The sequence below is a fragment of the Gopherus evgoodei genome, chromosome 5 (assembly GCF_007399415.2).
Source record: "Gopherus evgoodei ecotype Sinaloan lineage chromosome 5, rGopEvg1_v1.p, whole genome shotgun sequence".
NCBI lineage: Eukaryota > Metazoa > Chordata > Testudines > Testudinidae > Gopherus > Gopherus evgoodei.
Genome location: NC_044326.1, coordinates 4,918,002 through 4,943,934, shown reverse-complemented (window position 1 = coordinate 4,943,934; position 25,933 = coordinate 4,918,002). Strand labels below are relative to the sequence as shown.

Here is a 25,933-nt window from a genome sequence, read left to right as displayed (position 1 = left end):
TGTTCCTGGCAGGTGCGGGGCCTGCCTAGTTCCCAGCAGGGGAGAGAAGCTGCGGCCCCACACCTGCCAGGGTCAGAGAACTGTGGGGCTGCAGGCTGCGGGCACCGGTGTTCTCGGTCCCTGGCAGGTGCGGGGCCGTGACTTAAGCCGGAGAGAAGCCACGGCCCCACGCCTGCCAGGGACAGAGAACTCTGGGGCTGCAGGCGCTGGTGTTCTCGGTCCCGGCAGGTGCGGGGCCCACCTAGTGCCCTGAAGAGAAGAGAATCTGGGGCTCCGCGCCTGCTGGGGACAGAGTACTCCAGGGCTGCGGGCACCAGTGTTCTCTGTCCTCGTGGCTTTTCTCCGGCTTCTCTCTTCTCTCTGGATTCATATATTATGTAATATTAAATATGTTTTTTTGTATTATTTAATGTGCAAATACAAAATAAGCCTTGTAAAATTGTTGGCGCCCGCCACGCTGTTCTGAAAACATGAATGTGCTACTGGTCACAAAAAGGTTGGGGACCACTGATGTAGGTCTTTGTAGCCAATCACCAGTTTGGTACATTCCTGAGTTTGTACTGTCATGATTACCACAAGTTGTCATCTGTTGCTGATCTGTTTTTAGTAAGTGTTACTTTTTTTTAAATAAGTCATTAATGATGGGACAGCTGATGACTGTCACAGTGCTGGGATCTCATGTGGCATTAGTTGTAATGCCAGTGTATGCTACTTCTGGAAGGAACTGGATGTCGTACGTTAGCTCTTCCATCTTTTTTTTTGGCATTGGGCATCGTAACTTGGTGTGTGTCATGTTAATACTAATAATTTAATAGAAATCATAGAAATATAGGGCTGGAAGGGTCCTTGAGAGGTCATCTGGGCCTTCCCCCCCACACTGAGGCAGGACCAAGAATACCTTGACCATCCCTGACAGGTGTTTTATTTTTGTTTTTGTGTGTGGGGAGGAGGGGGTTAGGCATTTAAAAAAGTTTTGCTGAGCAAAATTCCACAAGAGGTGGTTTAAAAACCTGTAAACATGTTAAATAAAAATTATTAAAAGTAAGCATAACATTTGAGTTTAAAGAATTGCGTCAATTAAGAATAACATTCACCATCAGCACCATCACTACCCTCCAACTCTCACAAAGTGTGTATTTTGCTAGTTCTAGATCCTAAAATATATGTTGCTTTCTTCACTAAGCTAAAGTCTCTCACCAGGCACGTCACTGTGTCCATATATTGGCAGCCAGAGTTGTCTATAAACCCTGCTTCTCTGAGGGGTCACATTAATTGCTGAAATATCCTCACTGAAATAAATGCACTTACATTGTACGGCTCCTCCACCTGTCTTGTCCTGGTTTATGATCTCACTGGGGTTTAGGTATGAGATAGGTGTCAGACACCTAAGTGAGGCTGCAGTGTGTGTGGTTTTCTTCTTTGCCATGGTTACTGGCCTAGTGGAAGGAGAAAGCACTTTTGTCTTTTGACACAGTCCCACATGCCATTCTCATAAGTAAACTAGGGATGTGAGGTCTAGATGAAATTCTAGACGGTGGGAGCAAAACTGGTTGAAAAAGTAGATATCTCTGGCTTGCTGAAGTCCTGTGAGATAAACTGATACTTCTGTGAAACCCTTATCAGCTGTTCAAACAGCCCAGCAAAAACCTACCATCAAGTCTTAGTCCAGAGAACATCTTGTTTTGAGGGAGACGTTAAATTAATATCCCACCTGACTTTTTCTAGTGAGAGTTCAGTTTTGTGTTACACTAACCCTGGCAGTATCCAAAACTGCCTTCTTTCCATTCAGTGGCTATTGCCAAGGATTCCCCAGCTGCAGCCAAAGGCATAATAACTGGGCTTAGTTTGTTTTCATTGCTTGGTGAAACAATTCCAGTACATGAAAAATGTAAGTGTAAAAGACAATCAGAAACTCTGTAACATCAAATATTTTCTTAATACATTTATTATCTCCTTGGCAGGGCTTTTAAAGAGAGATTTCTCCTTCTACGTAGATTCAACCTTCTGAAATGGAACAGTCATGGACCATTCCATCCAGAACTGACTCTGCCCCTGCTTGCCATGACCCTCCTTATGAGGCAGATGCTGGAGTAAACACTCTTCATCCCCAGTTATCCTCTGGGGAAAGGTTCACAGCCTTGCAGCACAGCCTTCGTTGCGTTCAGAAGAAATTATTTTAGAAAGCTCAGCTGTTGCTCCATAGCATGAAACCAGGGTAATCCTAATCTAGAAATCCTCTAGAAAATGCAAGAAACCCAGCCAGAATTTTGCACAAAATCAGCCCTCTTACAGGCAGAGCAAATAGCCAGAGCTGATCCAGGCACAAAATAAGAAATGTTCCATTTTTATTTTAAAGTAGAACTATCTATGTAAAAAATATTATAGCTGCAAAGTTAAGTGCTCAAAAGCCGATGAAATGTCACAGTTCCAGTCCATGTCCAGCCTTAACTCTGCCTCTGGGCATATTCATTATGATACAGTCTTTGGTTCCGTTATTTGTTCTATTGCTCTTGTCTGCAGTAGCTAAGCGTGTGCTCCTGTCAACCCCATAGGCTGCTCTTTCCTAACCATGTTTTGCCACTACTCTGTCTTCGCTCTCTTGACACCTCTTTTGTGTTGTCATCCCTTCCTCCCACCGGTTCCCTTCCCCACTCCCATCTCCACCTTATCCTTGCTTCTCCCTTTTTGTTCTCCCTTTCCCTTTGCCCATTCCTCACCCCCTCTCATCACCACAAATTCCACCTCCACTTCCTCCTCTGTGCAATATTTGACCCAACCTCCATCCCCACCAGTCTCATTTCCTGCACCCTGTCCCATCACCACCTCTAGCCCTTCCCTTTCAAGCCTTCTCTCTGTCCTCCTCTTCTCTTGTTCCCCCTGGAATACCCAGTGGTTGCACACACTGCATCTCAAAGATCACCTTCATCCATGTTTTTTTGATCTCCTTCTCCCTCTATCTCCTGGCACTTACAGGGACTTTGGATCCCCCCTCTGACACCGCCGCTGCAGCTGCACTCTCACAGTGACCACTTCTCTTCTCACATGCTCCACCTCAAAGTAGTCTGCAAAGGAGTGAGGTGAGGTGTAGAGCTTCTCTTCTGCTGCTTCCAACCCTTACCACTCTTTCTTTCTCTTCAGACAACACTCCGCCTGCCTCTTATCTCCACTCCCCCTCCAGGTAGCCACCGTTTACTGCCCCCGAGTCCTCCCTATCCACCTTCCTCTCTGACTCCTTTGCACTCCCTTTTTCCTCACAGCACAACCTCATTCATCCTCATTGTCTTCAACTTCACATTGACTTGTTAGCTGTCCACTGACTCCTCCTACCCTCTTTGTTTGATCTGGAACGATAGATCTGTTCTCCTGCTCACCAAAATGGCCATTAGTTTAAGATCGTAACCTGTTCCCAGGGGCTTTCTAGGAAAATGGACACACTCAAACAGGTGAAAAATGCATCTCATCTGCTAGTAGCTGCTAGACTACTACTAACCTCTCATTGGGAAAAGAAAAATAGCCAGAAATTAGAGGAATGGTTCCAAAACATATGGGAGATCGTTGTTACGGAAAAACTCAATGCATCAGTTAGGTACCCAGCAAAATTGACAGAGAACAGATAGATACTTAGATATTTAGGTACTGTTTATTCAATACTAAAAGTACTTTGATACTACCAACCCCCTCCCCTCCAGCACACCTGTCCAATTATTTTGAATGTTAACATTTAACAGGCATGCAAGGTTCGATAAATATGAGTAGAGTCAGTCATTTCACTCAGTTTAATAAAATCCCCAGAAATAACTCAGCTTGGGTGGCAGAAAGAGGCTCGCTCTGTAATATGATAATACTCTGTTAAACAGAGAGATCTGATTATTATATTACTGCATAATATTTCTCTAAACAAAAAGATCAGCTCAATGTTGTAATGATTAACACTTTAGATATTTACATGGCAATGATTTGTAAACTTGTTAAAACTTCCTAAATAATTACATTACAAAAATTTATCTTTTTCTTCTGGGGGGAAAAATCTAATGATTTGGGGTTTGCCTGGTATGTTGTTGTTGGGATTTGTTTGTTTTTTTGAACTCTGCCATAAAGTAGGGGTTACATGAACATAACATATCTGAAAACGTTTTGATGCAAGAGGCATCAGTATCTAATTTCAGTTTGGGAATGAAAACTGTATTCTGAAAAGTTAAAAGGGAAGCACTGAGAGAATCAGGCTTCCTGACGTGTCTCTTAGGCCTGTTAGGAATGAACAGTAGAGAGCTGTAGACTTGTTTAATAGCTTAGAGAGACAGTAGTGTGATCCTTGCTGATGGGACGTCTGTCCCATCTTTCTCTGTGTACAGAGATACCTTTGTGTCACTGAGAGCCCAGATTTTTGTCCCACCTGAGTGTTCCTTGGCACCTGTCAGCTTTCCCTCAGCTCCTAGTTTAAACAGTCCCATTACTGAATTTGCAAAATCTTTTTCATTTACATTCATTACAAGCTTCTGTGCAGTGAGAGAGAGGCAGCATGTTACATGTAAGGTGTCCAATCCTGCGAACTCTTTGTTTGCAGATTTCCCCCTGGCTTCTTGGATGGCCACTGGTGGGATTGGGATTTTAGTGTGAAACTCTGGTGGCTAGTGATATTTGAAAGGAGATAGATTAAAAAGACACACACACTTGCACTCGGAGCCAATTTGCAGCAGAAGGTACAGACCGTAACACATCCAATTTTAAACAGAGCAGCCATTCCCAGACTGTCTCCTGTGGGGAGCCTCCATTGGAACAAATGCATTTTCATTTGAAGGAATAAATACTTCTCTGAAGAAGAATGGCAGTCACAAAAATATTGGTGGACTGAATAAAGCTGCACACTCCTTAAAAGTGGCATTTTCTGCAGTCCATGAGCATTGCTACCTAGACATCCTCAAACCAAAAAGCTTCACCAACTGCAGACATTATGATGTGACTTTTGTCCTCTATTCCCAGGCTTCTTTGCATCATTAATCTAATTTGTAGAACTGCATCTGTGTCCTCTATTTGCAAGAGTCCCTTTTCCAACCTGACCAACCGACCAGCACAGATTGAAGAACAGATTGATGTTGGCATGTCAACAGTGGTAAAAGTTGAAAGAAGCCGTACTTGATGGCTATCAGCTACACATGAGAGATTTAAAGAATCCTTGTTTGACAACACGGCTGCTTTACTATTTTTATTATTGTGCTCCGTGCCACATAAAAATGCAATGCAGGAAAAACAAGTGCTTTTCCCAAGGAACTTACAGTGTTTACTGGACATGGACAGTATTGCTCAGGCACTGTAAAACGTAGGGTGAAGGTCTCCTGTTGAAGGACTAAATTAGGGAGTCAAGGCTGTGAATGCTTTAAATTAATTTAAAGAACTGCAGCATTCTTTCAACCCATCTCCCCATGATGATAGACTTTATGTTACTGAAATGGCCCATGTCTTCATCTTTCTGTGCTAAAAGCTATCGAACTGTAATAACAAACCAGTAGAATCACTTCCCCCTAAATAACCTACCTGGTATGTTCTTCAAAACACATCCATCCCATTGTGCCTTTCTGTCCTAGTGTCCCTTTTCTTTGAATAAATCTCTACGGGAATGTCTGCGTGCTCTGGCATCAGCGAGAAACGTAAATCATTGCTATTTAATATTTGTATGACAGCCACATCCAGAGGTCCCAGTCCGGATCAATGCAGGACCCAGCACAACAAACAGACTAAATAACAAGGAAGACAGAAAACAGACCATGAAAGTATTTGCAGCAATTTTATATTCCTCCTGAACATCCTTCCTCTCATTCTTGCCCTCTGTCGGTGTGTCACAGCTTCTAGTTGTGGGCTTGCCCACAGGAGACTATAAAGAGCCACAGTGTTAGTGTAAGTTACAGTGCTGTACAACAGTTGTACATGGCTCACTGTGCATCACACAAGGACCTGCAAGATAAAGGCCAAAATACACCTTAATTCTACAAAGTTTTTTTTGTGCCAAGTTAACTATCAGTTTAGAAACTGATATAGTAACGTTGGTGCAACCTCCTAGTATGGATGTGTTATACTGGCATAAAAAGGTGCTTATGTTGGTTAACTTATTTCCTTAAATTTACCTCCATGCTTAGTATTGCACCAATTTAACTATATCGGTTTCTGAACTGAGCTAAGTAAACCAGTACAAAAAGTGGTGTGTAGACCTGCCCTAAGTGACTTTTCCAAGATCACAGAGAGTGCCTGTGGTAGAGCAGTGCAATGAACCCAGGTTTCCAAAGTCCCAGGCTAGTGCCCTTATCACTGGACCATCTTTCTTCTCAAATTAAGCATGTGCGTATCTGTGGAAACAGAACCCTAGATTCGGAGCTCGGTGTTCCCATAAAAAAGAGAAAAATCTTTCTCTCTTGCCACAGAGAGTAGGACAGGAAGCAATGGGTTCAAACTACAGCACAGCAGATTTAGATTAAATCTCAGGGAAAACTTCCTACCTATAAGAACAGTAGGACAATGGAACGGGCAGCCTAGGGAAGTCGTGGAAGCTCCTTCACTGGAAGTTTTCAGATAGAGGCTGGAGCCATCTATCTTGGATGGTTTAGACACAACACATCCTGCATCTTGGCAGGGGGTTAAGCTAAATGACCTTTGTGGTCCCTTCTAACTCTATGGTTCTGTGATTCTAGGTTCTGTGTTTTCTATATATTTTAGGAAACTGAGCACATTGTGGGAGCTATGGCAATATAAATTGAAAGGAAATGTCTATATATTTCTCATGCACCCATCATTGCAGTGTCTTGACACTCAGATAACAAAGAGATAGCCTTTCCTCTCACCTTTTTTGTTTTTTTTTATTTTTATTTTTCATTCCACCACCCTCAGGACATCTAACCAGAAATCTTCACTCCTTTAACACAAGTGTGTCACTGAAAGAAATTGAATTAGCCACAGCAAGAGAGAAATGTGAGCTTTTAAAATGCATCCTCCTGGGTCCGAGAGAGAGAAACTCTGCTTCCATCCAACCCTGTCCCGTGAGCATTGGCTGAGCATGCACTCTGGCATGTCCCTTGTAGCTTCTCACTCCTGAGCCTTTCCAAATGCAGTTTTGGCAACTTGTTGTTTTGAAACTGTTTCATTTCTTCCCTATTAGTCTCAGTGAAGTGAAAAGAGACTCACCAGTATAATGGGCATATATTTATTACTGTGCTCTTCCTTCAATCATGCTAACAGCAGGAAGAGCCACTCATGCTGTCCCAGACACAGCAGAGAGCAGTGACTCTACTGAAGGCTAAACAGCATCCTTTTTGGAGGATAATAACTTTTCTTACCGCTGTTGATGAAGAGCGAAGAGGTCCATTTGCAGTAAACGGTACTCTCCCCTCTCCAATCTGCTATTTCTGAGCTACATTTTATCAGAAGTCTGTATGCTGGGTCTCCCATTGCTTCCCTTTCTTTTTGTGGGATGTTTTCTAATGGTCTGAGGACAGAACTGGGAGCGCCTCTCTCCTGTATTTTAATCTTAACTATGACACTCTGGTCCCGTCCGTACTGGGTGGCAAACAGAACCTGGAAGCAATGCCTAAAGTCAATTCCACCGAAACAAGATCCCAGCCAGGAAAATTAGTTCCCAACAGCCTCCGTTGTATGTGTGTAAACACCCCACTCCCAACTCCAACACCCCACTCCCAACTCCGTTGTATGTGTGTAAACACCCCACTCCCAACTCCATGTGTGAACTTTCCCTCTAAAGCAGAAGGGGCACAGCTCCTGCTGGGCATCTTCCGCCATCCAGAGCAGGTATGGCTTCCTTAATGGGGGAAGGGGCAAAGACTGAGCAGGCTTGGGAGAGGAATGGGCAGGTTGCCGTCTTTCACATGTGAGTGCACACCCAGCTTCGTCACACATAGGTAGGAAAGATAACACAGTCCCCAAGATGGTATTATGTCTTCTGCAGAGAATCACTGGCTGGCAGGAGTTTCTGGGGGCAGGGCTGGAGCAGTGCTGGGTTCAGAGCAGGACTGGGTAGCACTCCCTCCCCACCCCACCTCTCTGCGGGGCTGTTCCGGGCCCTGCTGCACCCTTTTGAATGTTCCTCTGCACCCCCCTAGGCGTTGCGCCCCACAGTTTGGGGACCACTCTGGTAGACTCTCTGGTGTGCAATCAGTGTTCCCTAGTGCACTTTAACGTAGTACTGTTTATGTTAAAGCACACTGGGGAACTTTTAGTTCACACCAACAGGGGCTGCATGGACCAGTTAGTGCGCAACATCTTAGTGCACATTAGAAATCACACCCCTAGTGCACATTATCCCACCGGGTAGGTAAGTCCTGAGAGACAAGTACAGACATATGTAGAGTAGTACTCCTTCTGCCTTTCTAAGATGAGGTTTGTTGCTTTGGTGCACATGAAAGCACCTGAAAACATAAGCCCTGTCGGAACCAATGCTCCATTGGCTAGTGGAAGGAAAAGGCCTATAAGGCTGTCCAGTCCATATCTCCCTTTTTGATTTAAGACCCAGAAAAAAAATCCAGGAGCATGGTGAACCAGTTGTGACGTGGTAACAAAATAGAGGTTGTGATAGAATATGCCCCATATTCACACCCTGCACGCTATTGTAATAATCTTTGTACAATGTATGCTTTGTAAGGTATCGTTGAAAAACTCATAATTTGCTGGTCAGTATTGTCCTGGTAAGATATATGTGGTAACATTGTATGTGAAATTATAAGATTCCCCTGTAAAATGTTATTAACAGATGTTCAAAACCCCACAGCCCTGCCTATTTAGAAGACAGATCTGTCCTAAATGAAGAAATGTGTGCGTGCCTTAATGTGCATTTAAAGAGTAAACAGAGGCATCGTACAGGAAGGTCAAACAGGTGGGAAAAAACCAGCAGGGAATATCCTTCCACATAGAATCTCAGTCTCCTGGTTCTCAGCTGGGAATGTTTTTCAAGAGGGGGACTGAAACTATAAACAGGAGGGACTAACACCCCAAAGCACATGTCTGTGTCTCTCTCTCCTTGCCCATCACATCCTCTGTACCTGAAAAGACAAAAGGAAACAGCCATTGGACTTTGGGAGAAGATTTTGGTCAATAATCTTACTGGAAGCATTTGGTGAGGAAATTTTGCTTGAATCTAATATAGTTTGTTAAATTAGGCACTAGTAAGCATTTGATCTTTTATTTTTCTTATAACCATTTCTAACTTCTATGCCTCTTTACTTATACTCACTTAAAATCTCTCTCTATATAGTTAATAAACTTGCTTTGCTATTTTATTTAATCCAGTGTGTTTAAGTTGAAGTATCTGAAAACTGTTTAAGGTAGTAAGCTGTCATATTATTCCTTTAAAGGAATAATGAACTTAATATATTTGTCCAGTAGAGGGCTGGGCAGTACAGGACATACATTTCTGGAGGAAGATCCAGACCTGGGATTGTGTTCGGATCACCCTGCTGCATAACCAAGACTGGTAAGAGTCAGGGTGTAGCTAGCAGGGTGCAGTTACACACAGACACTCAGTGTGGCTTTGCTGCTGGAAAGTTGTTTGTGAGCGGCCACGGTGGGAGCTACTACAGCAAGGCATTATAAGGAACCAAAGGTTGCAGGGCAGGGGTGACACAGCCCCCCACTGATTTGGATTGTGCCCTGTTACGTCACACAGATGCCCCTGGAAAATTGAAGTCCACCCTTGACAGCTGCTGTCTGCCACCAACAATAATGACCATAACCAATGCTTTCCATTCTACATTACTTTCCATTTGAGGATGTCTATAACAGCTTTATAAAAGTTCATCTGTGAAGCCTGTCGCAATCCCCAGAAGGTACATTTTATAAATGGATAACTCAAGAGCAAAGAGCTTACGGCCCAAATTTTCAAACTTGGGTGCCATGGCATGTAAGCCCAGATCCACAAAGCTATTTAGGTGCCTAACTCCTGTTGACTTCAGTGGGAGCTGGACATCAAAATACCTTAGGAGGCTTTGAAAATCCCAGCCTAAGTAAGTCAGGCACCCAACTCCCATGAATTTCCTTGTAATTTGGTGGGTCCTAAGCACTTGCAACCCACATGGAAGTCCATGGGTATTAAGCCCTACATCTCTCAAGTTGGGCACCCCCCATTTTGAATATTTGGGCCATAATGACTCTGTGGCAGACCTAGGGCACCTTTTGACCCCTTGACTCTAACCACTTGACAACACTAATGTCCTGTTTGATTCGTTAATGTATGTACTAGCACTAAGCAGAACCACTTCTTAGCAGGTCCTTGCTGTCAGCTTGAAATATTTCCCAGGGAACTTCCAAAGCAAAGTAAGCAGCACCCTGTAGGGACAGTATTTCTCCAGCTGGGAGTTAAACAGTTTTTTAAAGGGGTTAGGGAAAAGAAGAATGATAGGAGATGCTCTTGTACATAAAGCAAGCCCTGATGTATCACACATTCCAGTTGCTATGCTGAAACACTCGGAATTCAGTGTGGGATAGATAATCCGAACTTTGCTTTAGTAAATCTTTTGCAGTTTCCAGAGTGAGAAACAACTGGCACTTGCTGACTGGGTGCAAACTCCAGACTGCTATCTCGTTAACATCAAAGTTTTGTGGGAGCAGGCAGGATTTTGCGAAAGGAAGAGAAAACCTCCTGTTAGAGCAAGAAAGAGGCTAGCAGGGTTCCAAATGAGACTTTTATGTCATTGTCTAGAGAAGCAGAGACAATTACTTAAAAACTACTCACTTCTTTCCAGTGATTCACTCTTAAGCCTTGTCTATGCTGGGGACACTTTTGCAAAGATTTATCACTGTTGCCAATTCCAGTGTAGATGGGCTGCGTGCAACATTTAAAGCACGTATCCTCTGAGCCTACTTAGGGTGGGTCTTTCCTTGCTTATGCATGCTGGCAGTTCATCTACAGTAGGTCTCCAGTGATGCTAACTCTGATTTCAGCAACAATGAGAAATTTTTGCCAAAGTTTCCTAGAGTAGACAAGGCTTCAGCATGTGAACAGAAAATAATCCACACTCAGATCCATGGACTCTACATGTTACTGCAGTTAGAGAAAGGAGACTTATTCCCTTCAAATTGCACAATTAACGCTCATATTTTTACAATCAGATCTGTTAACCGGTAAGTTTGCGGTTGAAGCATCCTTTATATTTTTTAATTGAAGAGTTACTTTCAAGTGTTGTCTTATATAGTGGAACTTGTATTAATTTAGGTGGAATATATGGGCTAAAGGTAAAAACATAATTCAATTACCATCCCATATTAAACAATGTTAAACAAGGTTTGAGGTTTGGTATAGAGACTTCAGCTTGCTTAGTGCCATGGTAAATACACCATTCAAACTCCTTTTAACTTTTTTTAAATTAAAGATAAAGAAAGGAAAGAACAACAGTTAAAAGGAAAAGAAATGGAAAGTATTGAGGCTTTCATTTTTTTAACAGCATCCCGTGTTCCCTATCCCTTTAGCAAGAGAGAATTTTAGAAGGAACCCAGCCCACCCCCTTTGTCGGTTTCTTAGATGGTATCAAAGACGGTAATAATGGTCCTGCCGGGGAAGAGAGAAGAAGTGAGTTGAGATGGGCTGGAGCTGTTGTTGTTTAAAGTCGGATCCTGTTTCATCCCAGGTGGTGATTGGGATTCAGCTGGAGCTGGTAGAGGTGGTGATGTCATCTGGGACCCTCTCCCTGTCCCAGTGGTCAGGACATGTCTGAGGATCAGGATGACGAAGGCCTGGGGTCCCTAGGAGGTGATGGGGGTGGCAGCCATGATGGTGAAGCTTGCTTCAGTAGCCAGTTTTTCTCCTTAAAGTCTCTTAATTTAAGGTCTCGCGAAGGGAATGGTGGGTGGAATAGCCCATCCCCTCGTTATTTAGTCGACCAATTAGGCCATTGCTGACGCATGAATTTTGGTTCGCTGATTTTTTTCTTCCCATTTTTTTTGTTTATCAAGCATGATTTTTAACACAATCCATGAGTTACTTTAGTTAGTAGGCCTTTATGTTTGGGCTAATTTTAATTATTTTGTCTCCTTTTCATACCTTTGCCCATCAGCATTTGTTGTTATAGGTTACTGTGACATTTTGTGAACTTTTATGTACTTTATCCAGTTGGGCTCATAATTAGGGCAAATGTGTATGCCTAATTATTACAATGAACCCCAAGTGAGTAATGCTTCTGTTTAACCAAAGATCGATTAACATTCCCCTGGGGTTACTTGGGTTTGCATCTCCTCACTGTGCTCTGGGTCTGCCAAGCCCGTGACAAAGCCTTGCTGCCAGAGACATCCAGCCTTAAGGAAGTCAGTAGGAAGGAGAGCTGCGTGGTTGCACTCTGGGGTTCGTGGAGCTTTGTGGCACTGCTAGAGCTGGTTGGGAGGATGCATCCAGCCAGCTTCGTTATCTGCTGCTAAGCTCTGTAGGACCACAGCTGCAGAGCAGCTCTCTGCCACTTAAGATCCTTTTCTACAAATCTCGAGGGACCCCAATTATCTAATGGCTTTGGGTGTTATCCCCTCCAACTTATGAATAATCACAGTAGAAACTCCCGGGGATGTCTTAAGTTCACATTTTCTTGTTCTTTACACAAATCACTGGTGCGTCCGTCACAAAGTAATAAGGTCCCTGCTCTTGGAACTGAAGGGAAAATAGAAACTTGGAAATCATGGATTTAAAAAGTACTAATTTGTCATCAACTAGTTTGAGAGCGATTAGACTATAATCTTGGAGCACTCGCAAATGGCCCCTGGAGCCAGTTCCTTCACAGTGGTGAAGCATGTGTCAATGAAACAGGAAGCAGACCTGTCATCCTAAAAAGTTGCTATGGCCATAGGCTGTGCTCCTTGTCTGTCACTGCCCGTTTGGGTTGCTGCACAGAAAGTGAAGTCCTTTAAAAATGGTTCGGTTTGCTCTGGTTATGTTTTGGTTTGGTTTTTTACTTGATGTTTCTTTTGTGTAAATCCAAGTTTGAGCAAATTTGCTACTAATACCAAAACTGGAGGGGTAGCAAACACTTGGAGGGGACACAAACTGCAAAGTGGCTAGTGTGACAGTTATGGCAGTTTCCTGCAGTATTCTGGGTAAACCTTAATGGGTTAAGTTTAAGTACTTTGGGAATACATTGTATTAAAAATGCAAATGGTTATGTATTATTTTGGGATTGCACATATGTCTCTAGGGGGCAGTCATGACAAATGTAAACCCTAGGAACTGTTAAGAGCTTCAAAGACCTATTTGAAACAATGGGCAGAAAAGAAAGAACTTTTAAAGTGAAGTGGGTTTTCCAGGAAATCTCCAGGAGGAAGTGTATGCAAATGTAAACTCCTCCATTTGTGCAAAAATTCAGCTTTTAGAAGCCTCCCCCTGAGGAGGGAACCTTTGTCTGCTCATCACCTGTTACATGAGGACAAGATCAGAGGCCCAAACTATATAAAGGAAGGACTCTGATTCATGGGTGTTCTTGTTCTGAACAAAAGCTGATACAAATTTGTAACCACAGTAGAGCCCCTGGGTGAGGTTTGAAGGACTGACACCTGCCAGAGCTCTTGTTGGAGTTGGGGTGATCTCTGGTAAGCTTATTAGCATGTGTGTAGGTTCTTCTCTTGTTTTAATATGCTTTCTCTGTTCTGCTTTCCTCTTAAGAATAAATGTGCTTGCTTAGAAAGAGTGGTGTAGTAACTGTGGGCAATTACTCTGTTTATAGCCTCTGTGGAGAAAGCAAAGCAGGCCTGCTTAGGCAGTATGATTTTCTGGGGAACTCTCAGCATAAGCAGGGAACTGTGCAGCCTGGAAAAACCCTGGTCAGGAGGGAGAGAAATGTGGGTCTCCGCTCAAGAGAGAGGACAGCTGAGGATCTAGGAGCCTAGAGTGGATAACCTTGCTGAACCATGAAGGGGAAATTCAGGTGCAGTTGCCCTGAATGCTGACACATGGTATATAATTCTATATTATTAATGTACAGTAACTCCTGTGTGAAATAGGAATACCTGTGGTAGGAGACTGCCCAAAAGTAGCCCCTTATTTAGAAACCATGGGCTGAGTCAGATAAGCATAACTCTGGGATAACTCTACTTACTTTAGTGCAGCTGCTTTGGATTTATAGTAGTGTAAATGAGATCAGAATTTGGCCCTCCATCTCTAACATGGCAAGAGAAAGTGTGAATGGAATCCCTAGCTAAAACAGAGACCTGCTGTCAGCAGCCAGGCACCGGCTGGCAAAACCAACTACTCACAGTGTTGAATCTATTGGAAAAATGTTGTAGACTTGCTGAAAACAGAAAATGAATTAGAGTATAAAAAAAGTGAAAATGAGCTGGCAGAATCTTTAGGTGACTCATCAGGTGCATCTTGTAAAGTCTGTTTCTGGGAAGCAATAGGATAATCCAGTGTTCTGACAGTATTTGCTCTGCAGCAAGGAAATGCAGAAATATTGGGACCAGTTAGTGACCAAAATGCCCATGGAACCTGGTCAGAAGCCGTCCTCCGTCCTCATAGACTGTTTTTTCACTAGTGCGTTTGAAAACAGTTAGCTGAACAGGGACGCTAAAGGCCAGTTCTCTGCTCCCATGTCTAAGATTGTGCCAGAAAATACATTGTCTTTGCTGTATAATGCATTTAGAAGAGGTAGAAACACATAGTAGAATTCCTCTTTGACTGAAGGTGTTTTTCGTTTAATATTCTGAAGGTCAGTTATTGTCTTTTATACCATTCTGCATATGCTGTATTAAAGAGGCTGCATGGTCCAGTGCGTAGGACGCTAGCCTGGGATTTGAATTCATCTTAGTTTAATTCCTTTCTTTGCCACACACTCCCTGTGTGACCTTGGACAAACCACTTACTTTCTCTGTGCCTCGGTTTTCCCTCTGTACAACGGGGATAATAGAACTGCCCTACCTCACTGTGGTGTAGTGAGGATAAATACACTAAAAATTGTGAGAGGCTCAAATACCGCAGTAACGGACATCAATAGTTACTCCAGATTTACACCTTTGTGAATGAGATCGGAATCTGGGTGTAAATAATTACTAGGTAGTAGGGATTGCTGATAGCTATGGGCCAATTTCTACTATGCTTCCTCACCTGGAGGTACCTTGTTCCATGAATATTCCCTTTGAAACATACTCCTCAAGGCCTTGATCCTGCACCAAGTTAATGCAATTTTTTCCGTTGATTTGAATGGGAACAGACCAAGCCCAGCGTGAGAGAGGGTGGCAAAATCCTATATCCTACATTAAAAAACTTCCATACCTTAAATGACTGAACCATCAAATTCTGCACAAAATAAGTCTACGCTGGATATTCTTTTCTCTCTCTTACTCTCATCCTTCTTCCCCGTTCCTTTCAATTTGTTACATCCTCTTGTTTCCTTTTGTCATAAAGTGTATTGTAAGCTGTTTGGGACAGGGGCTGAGACTTTTGCAATGGGGCCCTGCCTCTGATTTGAGGCCTTTGTATGCTACAATCAATAATAAAAACATGTATTTTATGAATATTCATGGCACTTTCCTTTACAGTGAGCATTCTTCAAAGAAGAAGATTTTCCTTGCACAATTGTTTGTGGAAAGGTGAAAACTGGGCCCCTCATCCTCTTGAAGTTAATGCACCATTTGTATTTGAATGAATGTTTGCAAATACCTCACTGCAGTGTTTACTCACCTCAGAGTGGCATGCCCTCCGATGCCCACTGACTTCAGTGGGAGTCTTGGGAGCTCATTCAAGGTATTATTGTGCTAATCATATGCTCAGATGTGTACACAAAAGAGTAGAGAGGGCAGTGTTCCTCATCTCAGAAGCTTATAATATAAGGTCTGAATTCTGCCATCCTGTCTTACGTTGAGCAGTGTCTTCCTCTTCGGTGGCGTCATTGATTAGTGGCATTGATAAGGTACTACTCAATGTGGGTAAAGGTGGCAGAATAGGGCCCTAAATAACAGTCTCTGACATCCAGAGGAAAGTTCTTAGAGTGATTTTTCCTGTTCCTTTAAGGTAACTGATCAGAGAATTAATGTGGGTTCTTCTGTGCTGATTTTTTAAAAACTAATATTTTATTTTATTTTTCTAGCTTTGGGGAGCTCAAAAAATAAAGCAGGTAACAAACTTTTAAATATTTTATTCCTCTTTTAAAATATCACTATTCCTTTGTTTTTCCTAAATGGGAAAAAGGTAGTGCTCCTTTCTCTGTCACGGTTTTTCAGTTACATTTTCTCTGACAAGATAAAATAGCATGTGCAAATAACTTTCCCCCCACCACAAGAGTTTTAATTTTATTTTAGTGTTTATATATAATTTTATGTGTTCATTTTCTCCCACTTATCTAGCCAAGAGTGTTCCTGGTCTCCATATTCCCATTAACTGGTTTGACAGTTCTTCCATAACAATAAAAACTCTGTCATATCTTTCCCCTGGACAATCCCAAAACACTAGCAGACTGATTCTCAACCCTGTTTACACCAGTTTTTACATTGGTGCATCCTCACTGGCTTCATATGGAGATCTGGTCCTTATCTGCCTAAGGTGAGAAAGATCAAAGGTGACTTTTATGGGCGGCTGTGGAATAGAATAAGTTGGTGGTCTCAGTCCAGTTCTTAATGAACAGGTGTCCATAGCACAAAACTATCACAGTTGGCTTCTTTGTAAGTGGTCTCTACAGTGAGGCTAAGAACTGGATGGACATGAAGGTTGAACTTCTGCTGTGCCCAAAAAGTAGTGCAATAAACCATTGTGATAGCTGATAGGATTTTATTGGAGAATTCTTCGTTTCAGTAACACCAGATGACCATGCAATCATGTTTTCAATTGGCAACAAGATGGTCAGGCTCTGTTGGATTTCCATGCAAATGTCCATGCTTACCTCGACCTTGTTTACAAACTGGTGTATGCATATGTGTGAATGGAGAGAGCTTTCATTATTATTCTGGATTATTGAGAGAATCTTCACCCTTAATCCTAGGAAAATGTATACATAGATTTAGTGAGAGTGGGGGCTGTGTGGGTAGAACCCATCGTGTATAAAGTTAGGAAGAGTTAAATAAAACCTGTCATTTCAGAAAATATGCTTTTAATTTTATAATCACAGGAATTTTTGAACAACTCAATTTGCTGCAGGAGAACTGAGTAGCACTTCTGAATAATTTGAATTTAAAATCTGTCCTGAACATTTGCTTAGAACTGATTTTTTTTATCTTCAGAAACTTTACTGTGTCAAAACTTCAAACCTACACACAGGACAGAAGACATTGCACTGATTTAGGTTGCTGCTTTCCATCTAGTCCACTTGACAATGATTTATTACTATCTAACCGCTGTTAGTGTCTTGTGTACAGTGAATTTAGCGTGAGTGTCCAGATTGCAAAACCACCAACAAAGGTGGCCTCATTGTTAGCGATCTTGGTAGAGAAACCAAGGATAGAGTGGGCCATGGAGACTAAATTCTGTTCTTGTCCCTAGAGGTAGTGCCTCCCAGGTCAGGGTTAAGGCACATTGATATGTGTTCTTTGTGGCCATTGCTACTGCTCATTATGTACCTGTTCTGTGCTTCTGTCTCCAGTGTTGTCAGCCTGTCACTAGCACTCAATTATGTCAAGAATTTTTAAAGGAGCAGAAAACCAATAAGCCGGAGGAGGCTTTTGTGAAGACTTCTGAATGGTCATGGGCCACTGATCTGTGCTGCAAAAACCATGTGCAGCATGCTGCTTATGCTGCTGTAGAGACACATATGTGTGTGTCTCTGCTTTCTGGTTAAACAGATTGTACATAATGGGAAGGGTCAGGCTCTTTGCTGCTTGCCAGCCACTTCCATGCTTTCATCATGTCTATTTGCTGATTGTTTTGTAGGCCATCATACATCCTGATACTAATGAGAAGATCTTCATGCCTTTCAGAATGTCAGGTAGAGTATATCCTCTAATCAGTGTACCAATCTGTTTACTAATCTTACTGAAAACACATAGTAAATGTTATAATCCCGGTTTTGTCCCAGTTCTTTCTCTGAATCTTTTAAATATTTAGTGTCTGCCTCATTCTTCTCCATACCCCCTGGACATCTGAATGTGAACTTTAGCTTATCTCACCTCTGGCCTCTCTAAAGTGCCCGTCCCTGTGGTATCCAGGCACTCTGTTTACATGTTGGCATTCATTTTAACCTTGGATCAAGGAAAGAAAGCTGCCACATAAACAAACACTCTGGTGCTTTCTTCCACTAAGGAGAGTGGGTTGGGCCACATACCATGGTGATGGGCGTAGTATAAGAACCTAACTCGAACAGAATTCTTGGAAAGCACCTTCCACGCCACCAACCCATGTTCTTTCTCCCTCAGAGACAAAGTGCTTTTTTTTGTGCCATACCACATCCAGCCTTGGCATTAGACAGCTGCTGTTGCATCATTAAATCAGCCGCTTCGTCCCCCTTTTGTTCCATCCCTGGAGGCAAAGGAGCATTACCTGCCTTTACTGTGGATCAAGCTGTGGCTGTGTTTGTGGGGCAATTACTGCACAGAAGTGTTCCTCTGGTTCCTTCTCGGGAGAGCCACCGGCAGGGACAGTCTGTATCCCCTTTTAGAAGGGACCTTTATCTGGTTTCTAATCTGCTGTGCTGGGAAATGAGCTCATGCAGTGGAACAATCTGGTGGGAGCATGGGAGAAATGGCAGAATTGGTGCTTCATTCTCTAAAAACTTTTTGGAGAGAAAGGGTAACCTCCTGGCTAAAGCACAGCACAGGTGAGCCAGCACTCTTGGGTTCTCCCCTCCGTTCTGCCACTGACTTGCTGTGTAACTTTGGGCAAATCATTCCACCTCCCTGGGCCTTGGCATCCCTGTCTGTCAGTTGGGGTTGTGAGGCTTACTTAATGCATTAACGTTTGTAACATGCTCTTAGACTCTCTGGTGGGAGGCGCTGTAGCACAGCAAAGTGTGGTAACCGGCAGCTCTTGCTGTGGGAGGCAACATGTGGATATGTGATTTTTGTAGAGGGCCAGTGAGATTTCGGGTAAGGGCTTGCCCGCACTAGAGTGTGTTTCCGTTTGAACTATACAATTGTAGCTAAAGCAGCACTACCCACACCCTCCTTCCTCCAATGTGGATGCAGCTATAGTTGTATAACTTATTTTGGTTTTGGAAGAAAAATAAGATGTACCAGTATATTGTTATAACTACATCCATGCTAGGGTTTATATACCAGGATATCAGTAAAAATATCACATGCCTAACCAACACAGTTATGGCAGTGTAACTTTTCTAGTGTAGGCCAAGCCTAAAAAAATCCTTGGGAAACACTTAAAACACCCAAGAGCTGAGAAGGGAAGTGAGGTAAGAACTGTGAATCCATTTTTCTCTCACTCCTGATTGTCGGGGTGTAACTCCACTAAAGTCACTGGAGTTACACTGGTGCAAACAAGAGGAGATTCAGACTCATGCCCTATGTGTTTCTTATCCTTTATTCATAGCTGCACCAGGTTTCTCAGGTGTGATACCTCCTTAATCTCTGTGTATTAAAATGTTTCTTTCTTTCTTTCTTTCTTTCTTTCTTTCTTTCTTTCTTTCTTTCTTTCTTTCTTTCTAGGCTACATTCCTTTTGGAACACCCATCGTAAGTATTTTAGCATCTCTCTCCACCCAGCCTGAGTGTAACAGGAAATGCATTTTTTAGCACTCACATAGAATCCTCCAAATTCCACACTACATCGGTGTGACATTCACAAAATGTTCACACCTTTCCCATCACGCGTTAGCGAGGGTTTCATTGTGCAAAATGTGCCCTGATGGATTTAGATTGTCATGTTTGAGGTTGTTTGCCTGTTACACATTATTCACCTCCTTCCTTGCACATAGCATCCTGCTATTTTTGTAATATCTTCTCCTTTCTGGTTAACCTTCTACCTGGCTCTTTCTCCAGAAAGATAATGGGACTGTCTACATGGCAATTAACCCCGCCACACACACCCCAGCTGGCTATGGCAGCTGACTCAGGCTTGTGGGTTGTTTAATTGTGGTGTAGACATTTGGACTCAGGCTGGAGCCTGGGCTCTAGGACCCTCCAGCCTAAGCCTGAAAGTCCACAGTGCAATTAAACAGTCCCTTAGCCCAAGCCCACAAGCCTGAGTCAGCTGCCATGGGCCAGCCACAGGTGTCTAATACTCCACGGTGCACTGATCACCTGTAAAATGTAACTTCTGCACTGGTCTTCAGATCCTTCCTCCTCTGTACATTTGACAAGTAGCTTCCAGAATGTGACAAACCCAATGAGAGCCCCGCAAACTCAAGAGCTACGTCACAGCACCCAGGATTCTTTGACTTATTCCTTTCCCCCAATGAAAATCTAAATCCTCTCTGTCTAACGAACAGTTGAAAAGTCATTAGTTATGGGTTATTGCTAAGTGTGCATCTCTCACTTCATGTTTGTTATTTTCAGTTGACTATATTAACATTTGGGGACATTATCTCGAGTGAAGGCCAAGATAGAGGTCTCCCGGACTGCATTTATAATGCTTAAACTTCTATTAATCTTCACCCTCTGCCTGTGACGTAGCTAAGTATTTACCCCTATGTTACAGATTGGGAAACTGAGGCACGGCAATTTTAAGTGACTTGCCCCAGGCAACACAGCAAGTTGACATCAGAACCATGATGAAAAATTCAGTACTTTTGGATTCCAGCCTTTTTTTTTTTTTTTTTAATCCTCTGGAACATGCTGCCTCAACTATTGTAAAGCATGAAATCTGCAGGTTGAAACCTTATAAACCAAGTGCATTGAGGCATATAACATGCAGATTCATAGATGCCAAGGCCAGAAGGGGCCATTGTGATCATCTAGTCTGACGTCCTATATGGCAAAGGCCTTAAAGCTTTCTGAAAATAATTCCTAGAGCATTTCGTTTAGAAAAAAGCATCCAATCTTGATTTACAAATTGCCAGTGATGAAGAATCCACCAGGGCTCTTGGTAAAAAATTGTTCCAATGGTTAATTACCCTCACTGTTAAAAATTGACACCTTATTTCCAGTCTGAATTTGTCTAGCTTCCAGACATTGGCTCATATTATACCTTTGTCTAGTAGACTGAAGGGCCCATTGTGAATTATTTGTTCCAAAAACAGGTACATATAAACTGCGATCAAATCACCCCTTCTCTTTGTTAAGCTAAGCAGATCGAGCTCTTGAGTCTATCGCTATAAGACATAAGAGTAATGATCCTGTCCAAGGAAGGTGATAACATGGTTACCAAAATCTAGAGGTTAAAATTCTTAGTATTATTATTAAGTTGTTGTATCTAACATTTTGGTGGCAACTTGTGGTGGGGCATTATTTTTTTTAAAAATTAGGTTAAACAGAAATGAGTTAACGATCAAATTGACAATGAAATCGGCCCAAATCCAGATCTGTCAGCGGAGCTGAGAGCTGTCAGATGAGTCCAATTTCACTAGCTGTAAAGGATAAACTGGAACCTCTTGTCATTCTTTTTTTTTTAAAAAGAAGCATTTTCAAATGTTAAAATTAAAATGTAACATTTATGCCAATCTATCTGTGAAATTTAGTGACAAAATTGGCAGCCTGCTCTAGCATAAAAACTGTGTGAATCTTACATTGAACATAGGGGGATGGGATTTCCTCGAGCAAAATGATTGTGCAGTAGTCTTATGGTTGTAGCCGAGGACAAGACACCAACTTAGGAAGAGGCTTCTTCTGAGCTTACTTAACTCAGCAGCATAGCCTAGTGGGTAAGGCACTGGAGTTGGAGTCAGAGTCAAGAGACCATGGTTCCATGCCTGGCTGTGCTCCTGGCCTGCTGCGTCACCTTGGGCAAGTCACTTCTACTACCCTGTGCCCTTTGTAAAGGAGGGAAATACTTGCTTCCCTTTGTAAAGTACTTGGGGATGAAAAGCAGTCCGCAGTGTTGCCAACTCCTGCAATTTTATTGCGAGTCTCATTATATTTAGCAATTTGCTTAAAGCCTCATCTCCTGGATTTGTGTGATTATTTGGGAATCTCAGTTTTTTCTTTCTTTCTTGGAGTCTGATTCATGGTTTTTGACTGCTTGGGACTGGCAATACTGCAGTAGGTAAGAGCTGAGTGCTATTATTAACATTGACTCACAGATAAATCCACTTTCCTTAACCAATAGGAAAAGATTTTGGTTTTGTAAACATAAAGATCCCTCTTGCTAATTCCTCCCACTTGACCTCTTTCAACTAGAGTCTTGTCAGACTTGGCAAATCTTTATGAAAAGCATCTACATCCCTTGGCTTCAAAGCCACAACAACCATCACATCAGTCAGGCAATTAGAATTTGGTGGTTGATATATTTCTGGTGTTTAAGATTTTTTATTTTGTTTTCCTTTTTAGCTGTTTTTTCCCCCCTGCCAGTAATTAAAAGTGAAGCTGTACATTCCTTGGCAGACTCTTGCACATATGGAGAGTTTGCATTAAATGTGCCTCTTTCAGTCATGCAGATTTTGGGTGTTCTTTTTCTTTTCATTTAGTCTCTTTCTTGTTTTCTTCCACTGAGGTTGAGATTATAAATGACTTACGTTTTGGGCTGCCTCATCTTCCTGAGTCTCTTTAACTCATCGGCTCTTGGGGCCAAATTCAGACCTGTTGGAATGAGATATACCTTCTATGGAAATATCTGGGCCAAGTTCGCTGATAATGTAAATCCTGGTGTTAGTTGCATGCTGGGTATAAATGGTAAGTTAGTGTAACTCACTGATTTGGCACTCAGCAGGCATGCAAAGTAGGTATAACTTACATTTCAAGAAAGAGCGTAGGAGGGAAAATCAACTTAACAGGAGGTGTAAACTAAACCAGCCCATCCAACCTTTTTACACTCTCTTGTTAGTTGTTGTTTCTCTCTTCTGGATCCTTAGCCTGTGAGTTGTACCCCCAAAACTGATGCAGGCGCAAATGAGTGGTGATTGTAGGCTCACCTCCCTTCTTTTTGACAGATTCTTTTGGCTGTTATATCAGGTTTTACTCGCCCCTCAGCATAAATAAAATCAGAGAGGATGTCCTGGTCCAAAGTCCAAGAGTGTGGGTGAATCCACAGCCTTCTAGCCCCGAGGTGAGAGTGCTACCATGAGGAGCAATCTTTCTCCTGGTAGGATGGGGTCATGTGAAAATTATACACACTCAGGAATAAAGGAAAATTTCATCGGTGGGTTCTGAAATAGACAGTCTTCACATTACAGATCCACACTTGCCTCTCCACTCTAATTCCCAGAGAATTAGGTAGCTGGAGGGAAAAAAAAATAAAAATGTGAAGGCGTATCCCATTGTATCTACCCATTAGCTGACAATTCAGCTCACTGGGAACTTTGTTTGTGGATTAACCTTAGGAGTTTCTTCCCTTTATACTTCCTTCTCCATCCCTCTTCAGTTCCCTGCACTGTGGCAACTTTTTCTCTTGTGGAATGGGACACAGTCTTTCTGTGCTGCTCCCTACTTACTCATCACTCACTCACTCACTGATGCCCGTCACCCCATTCAAGGTATGGGCCGCCAACAACAGATCTCCAGAGTCCTCTATCCTGGGCCATTCGTTCTAACTGGTTCCAAGTATAGCCCATTTTTTTGCTATCAGCCTGAAGGTCATGTCGCCAGGTGTTTCTTGGACGGCCTCTTTTCCGCTTACCTTGGGGGTTCCACCGCAGTGCCTGTCTGGTGATGTTAGTTGGCTGCTTGCGTAGTTATGTCCTATCCAACCCCACCTTCTCCTTCTGAATTCTTCCTCTGCTAGGAGTTGACAGGTCCTCTCCAAGAGGTGGATGTTACTGATGGTGTCTGGCCAGCGGATCTGGAGAATCCTTCTGAGGCAGCTATTTATGAAGGTCTGGATCTTCCTGATGATTGTTTTGGTTGTCCTCCAGGTTTCAGCTCCATACAGTAGGACTGATTTCACACTGGAGTTGAACAGTCGGATTTTTATTGCCAAAGACAGCTCTCTAGAGCTCCAGATGTTCTTGAGCTGTAAGAAGGCTGCTCTTGCCTCACTAATCCTTACTTTGATGTCTGCATCTGTGCCACCCTGCTGGTCGATGATGCTACCTAGGTAGATGAAGGACTGCACTTTTTCCAGGGGGCTTCCATTCAGTGTGACTGGGTCATTGCTAATGGAGTTAATCCTAAGGATCTTGGTCTTGTCCTTGTGAATGTTGAGGCCAACCTGTGATGACGTGGCTGCCACTACATTGATCTTCTCTTGCATCTGCTGTTTGCTGTGCGAAAGGAGTGCAAGGTCGTCAGCAAAGTCCAGGTCATCAAGCTGGGTCCACAACGTCCACTGGATTCCGTTCCTGCGCTCATAGGTGGATGTCTTCATAATCCAATCGATGACGAGAAGAAAAAGAAGTGGTGACAACAAGCATCCTTGCCTGACTCCAGTTTGCACCTGGAAGCTGTTAGTAAGCTGCCCTCCATGGATCACTCTACAGTGTATACCGTCATATGAGTTCTTGATCAGGTTAACCACCTTTGCTGGGATGCCGTAGTGTCGAAGGAGCTTCCAAAGGGTCTCTCGATCCACGCTATTGAACGCTTTCTCATAGTCAACAAAATTGATGTACAACGAGGAGTTCCACTCTATAGACTGCTCGACTATGATGTGAAGCGTTGCTATCTGGTCCGTGCATGATCTGTTCTGCCGGAAACCTGCCTGTTCATCTCGTAGCTGTGGATCGACAGCATTCTTCATCCTCTCTAAGAGGACTTGGTTGAAGACCTTCCCTGGCACCGACAGGAGTGTGATTCCTCTATAATTGGCACAGTTGCTAAGGTCTCCTTTCTTGGGGATTTTGATGAGATAGCCCTCTTTCCAGTCTACCGGAATCACTACTTCTTCCCATATCTTCTCAAAGAGGGGGTACAGCATTTCCACTGAAGCATCCAGGTCTGTTTTCAGGGCCTCTGCTGGGATGTCATCAGGTCCAGCCGCCTTCCTATTCTTCATCATGGTGATGGCTTTTCTGATCTCGTCTCTGGTTGGTTTATCGCAATTAATTGGGAGGTCCTCGTTAGCTGAGTTGATATCTGGTGGATTTGGTGGTGCTGGTCTGTTCAGGAGTTCCTCAAAGTGCTCCGCTCATCTGTTCATCTGTTCTATTCCTGTTATAGACTTTCCCTGCTTGTCTTTAACGGGATGTTCTGGCTTGCTGAACTTTCCAGACAGTCGCTTGGTAGTATCATACAGCTGTTTCATATTACAGCTGTATGCTGCCTGCTCCGCTTCTGCTGCCTGTTCATCCACATACTCTCTCTTGTCCTTCCTGATATTCCTCTTCATTGCTCTGTGGGCTTCAGCATACTCTTTTTGAGCTTTGGCCTTTGCTGCTCTAGTCCTACTGTTTTTGACTGCTGCCTTCTCTTCTTTCTGTCTTCTATTTTGATCAAGGTCTCTGCTGTGATCCACTCTTTCTGCTGGTGTTTCTTAATTCCAAGCACTTCCTGGCATACTGACCTAAGTGTCTCTCTCACTTTCTGCCATCTGTTTAGTACACTGTCTTCCTCTTCCTCAGACCGTTCCTGTAATACTGAAAACTTATTCTTCAGCCTCAGTCCAAAATCTTCCTTGGTCTTATGGTCCTTCAGAAGGCTGACGTTGTACTTCACTCTTCCGTCTGACGTGTCCATCCAGTTCTTTTTCAGCTTCAGCTTCAATCTGGCCACCACGAAGTGATGGTCGGATGCCGCATCTGCTCCTCTTCTAACTCTAACGTCCTGCAAGGATCTTCTAAACTTCTTGCTAATGCAGACATGATCGATCTGATTTTTTGTCGTGCCTGCTGGTATACCCAGGTACTCTTGTGGATCCGCTTGTGAGGAAAGATGCTACCTCCTATGACCAGGTTGTTAAGTGCACACAGATCCACAAATCTCTCTCCATTCTCACTCATCTTTCCCAGAGCGTGGGTCCCCATGACTTGTTCGTATCGTGTGTTGTCAGGTACAATTTTGGCATTAAA

The 25,933-nt window shown here is 43.0% G+C and overlaps 1 protein-coding gene across 7 annotated transcripts in view; it reads left to right on the top strand.

Annotated features, from left to right (window-relative positions):
- SFXN5 (sideroflexin 5) overlaps window positions 1–25,933 on the top strand; it is a 182,651-nt gene that overhangs the window by 38,754 nt on the left and 117,964 nt on the right. For 2 of the 7 annotated variants that reach the window (XM_030563308.1, XM_030563307.1), the window contains 5 exons: window positions 15,502–15,552; window positions 15,649–15,706; window positions 16,050–16,076; window positions 17,822–17,876; window positions 19,546–19,571. In XM_030563308.1, the coding sequence (XP_030419168.1) occupies window positions 15,502–15,552; window positions 15,649–15,706; window positions 16,050–16,076; window positions 17,822–17,876; window positions 19,546–19,571 (217 nt within the window). Of the gene's footprint in view, window positions 1–1,961; window positions 3,078–8,767; window positions 9,113–15,501; window positions 15,707–16,049; window positions 16,077–17,821; window positions 17,877–19,545; window positions 19,572–25,933 lie in introns of all 7 variants that reach the window. The other 5 variants (XM_030563309.1, XM_030563311.1, XM_030563310.1 and 2 more) reach the window with 4 other exon arrangements.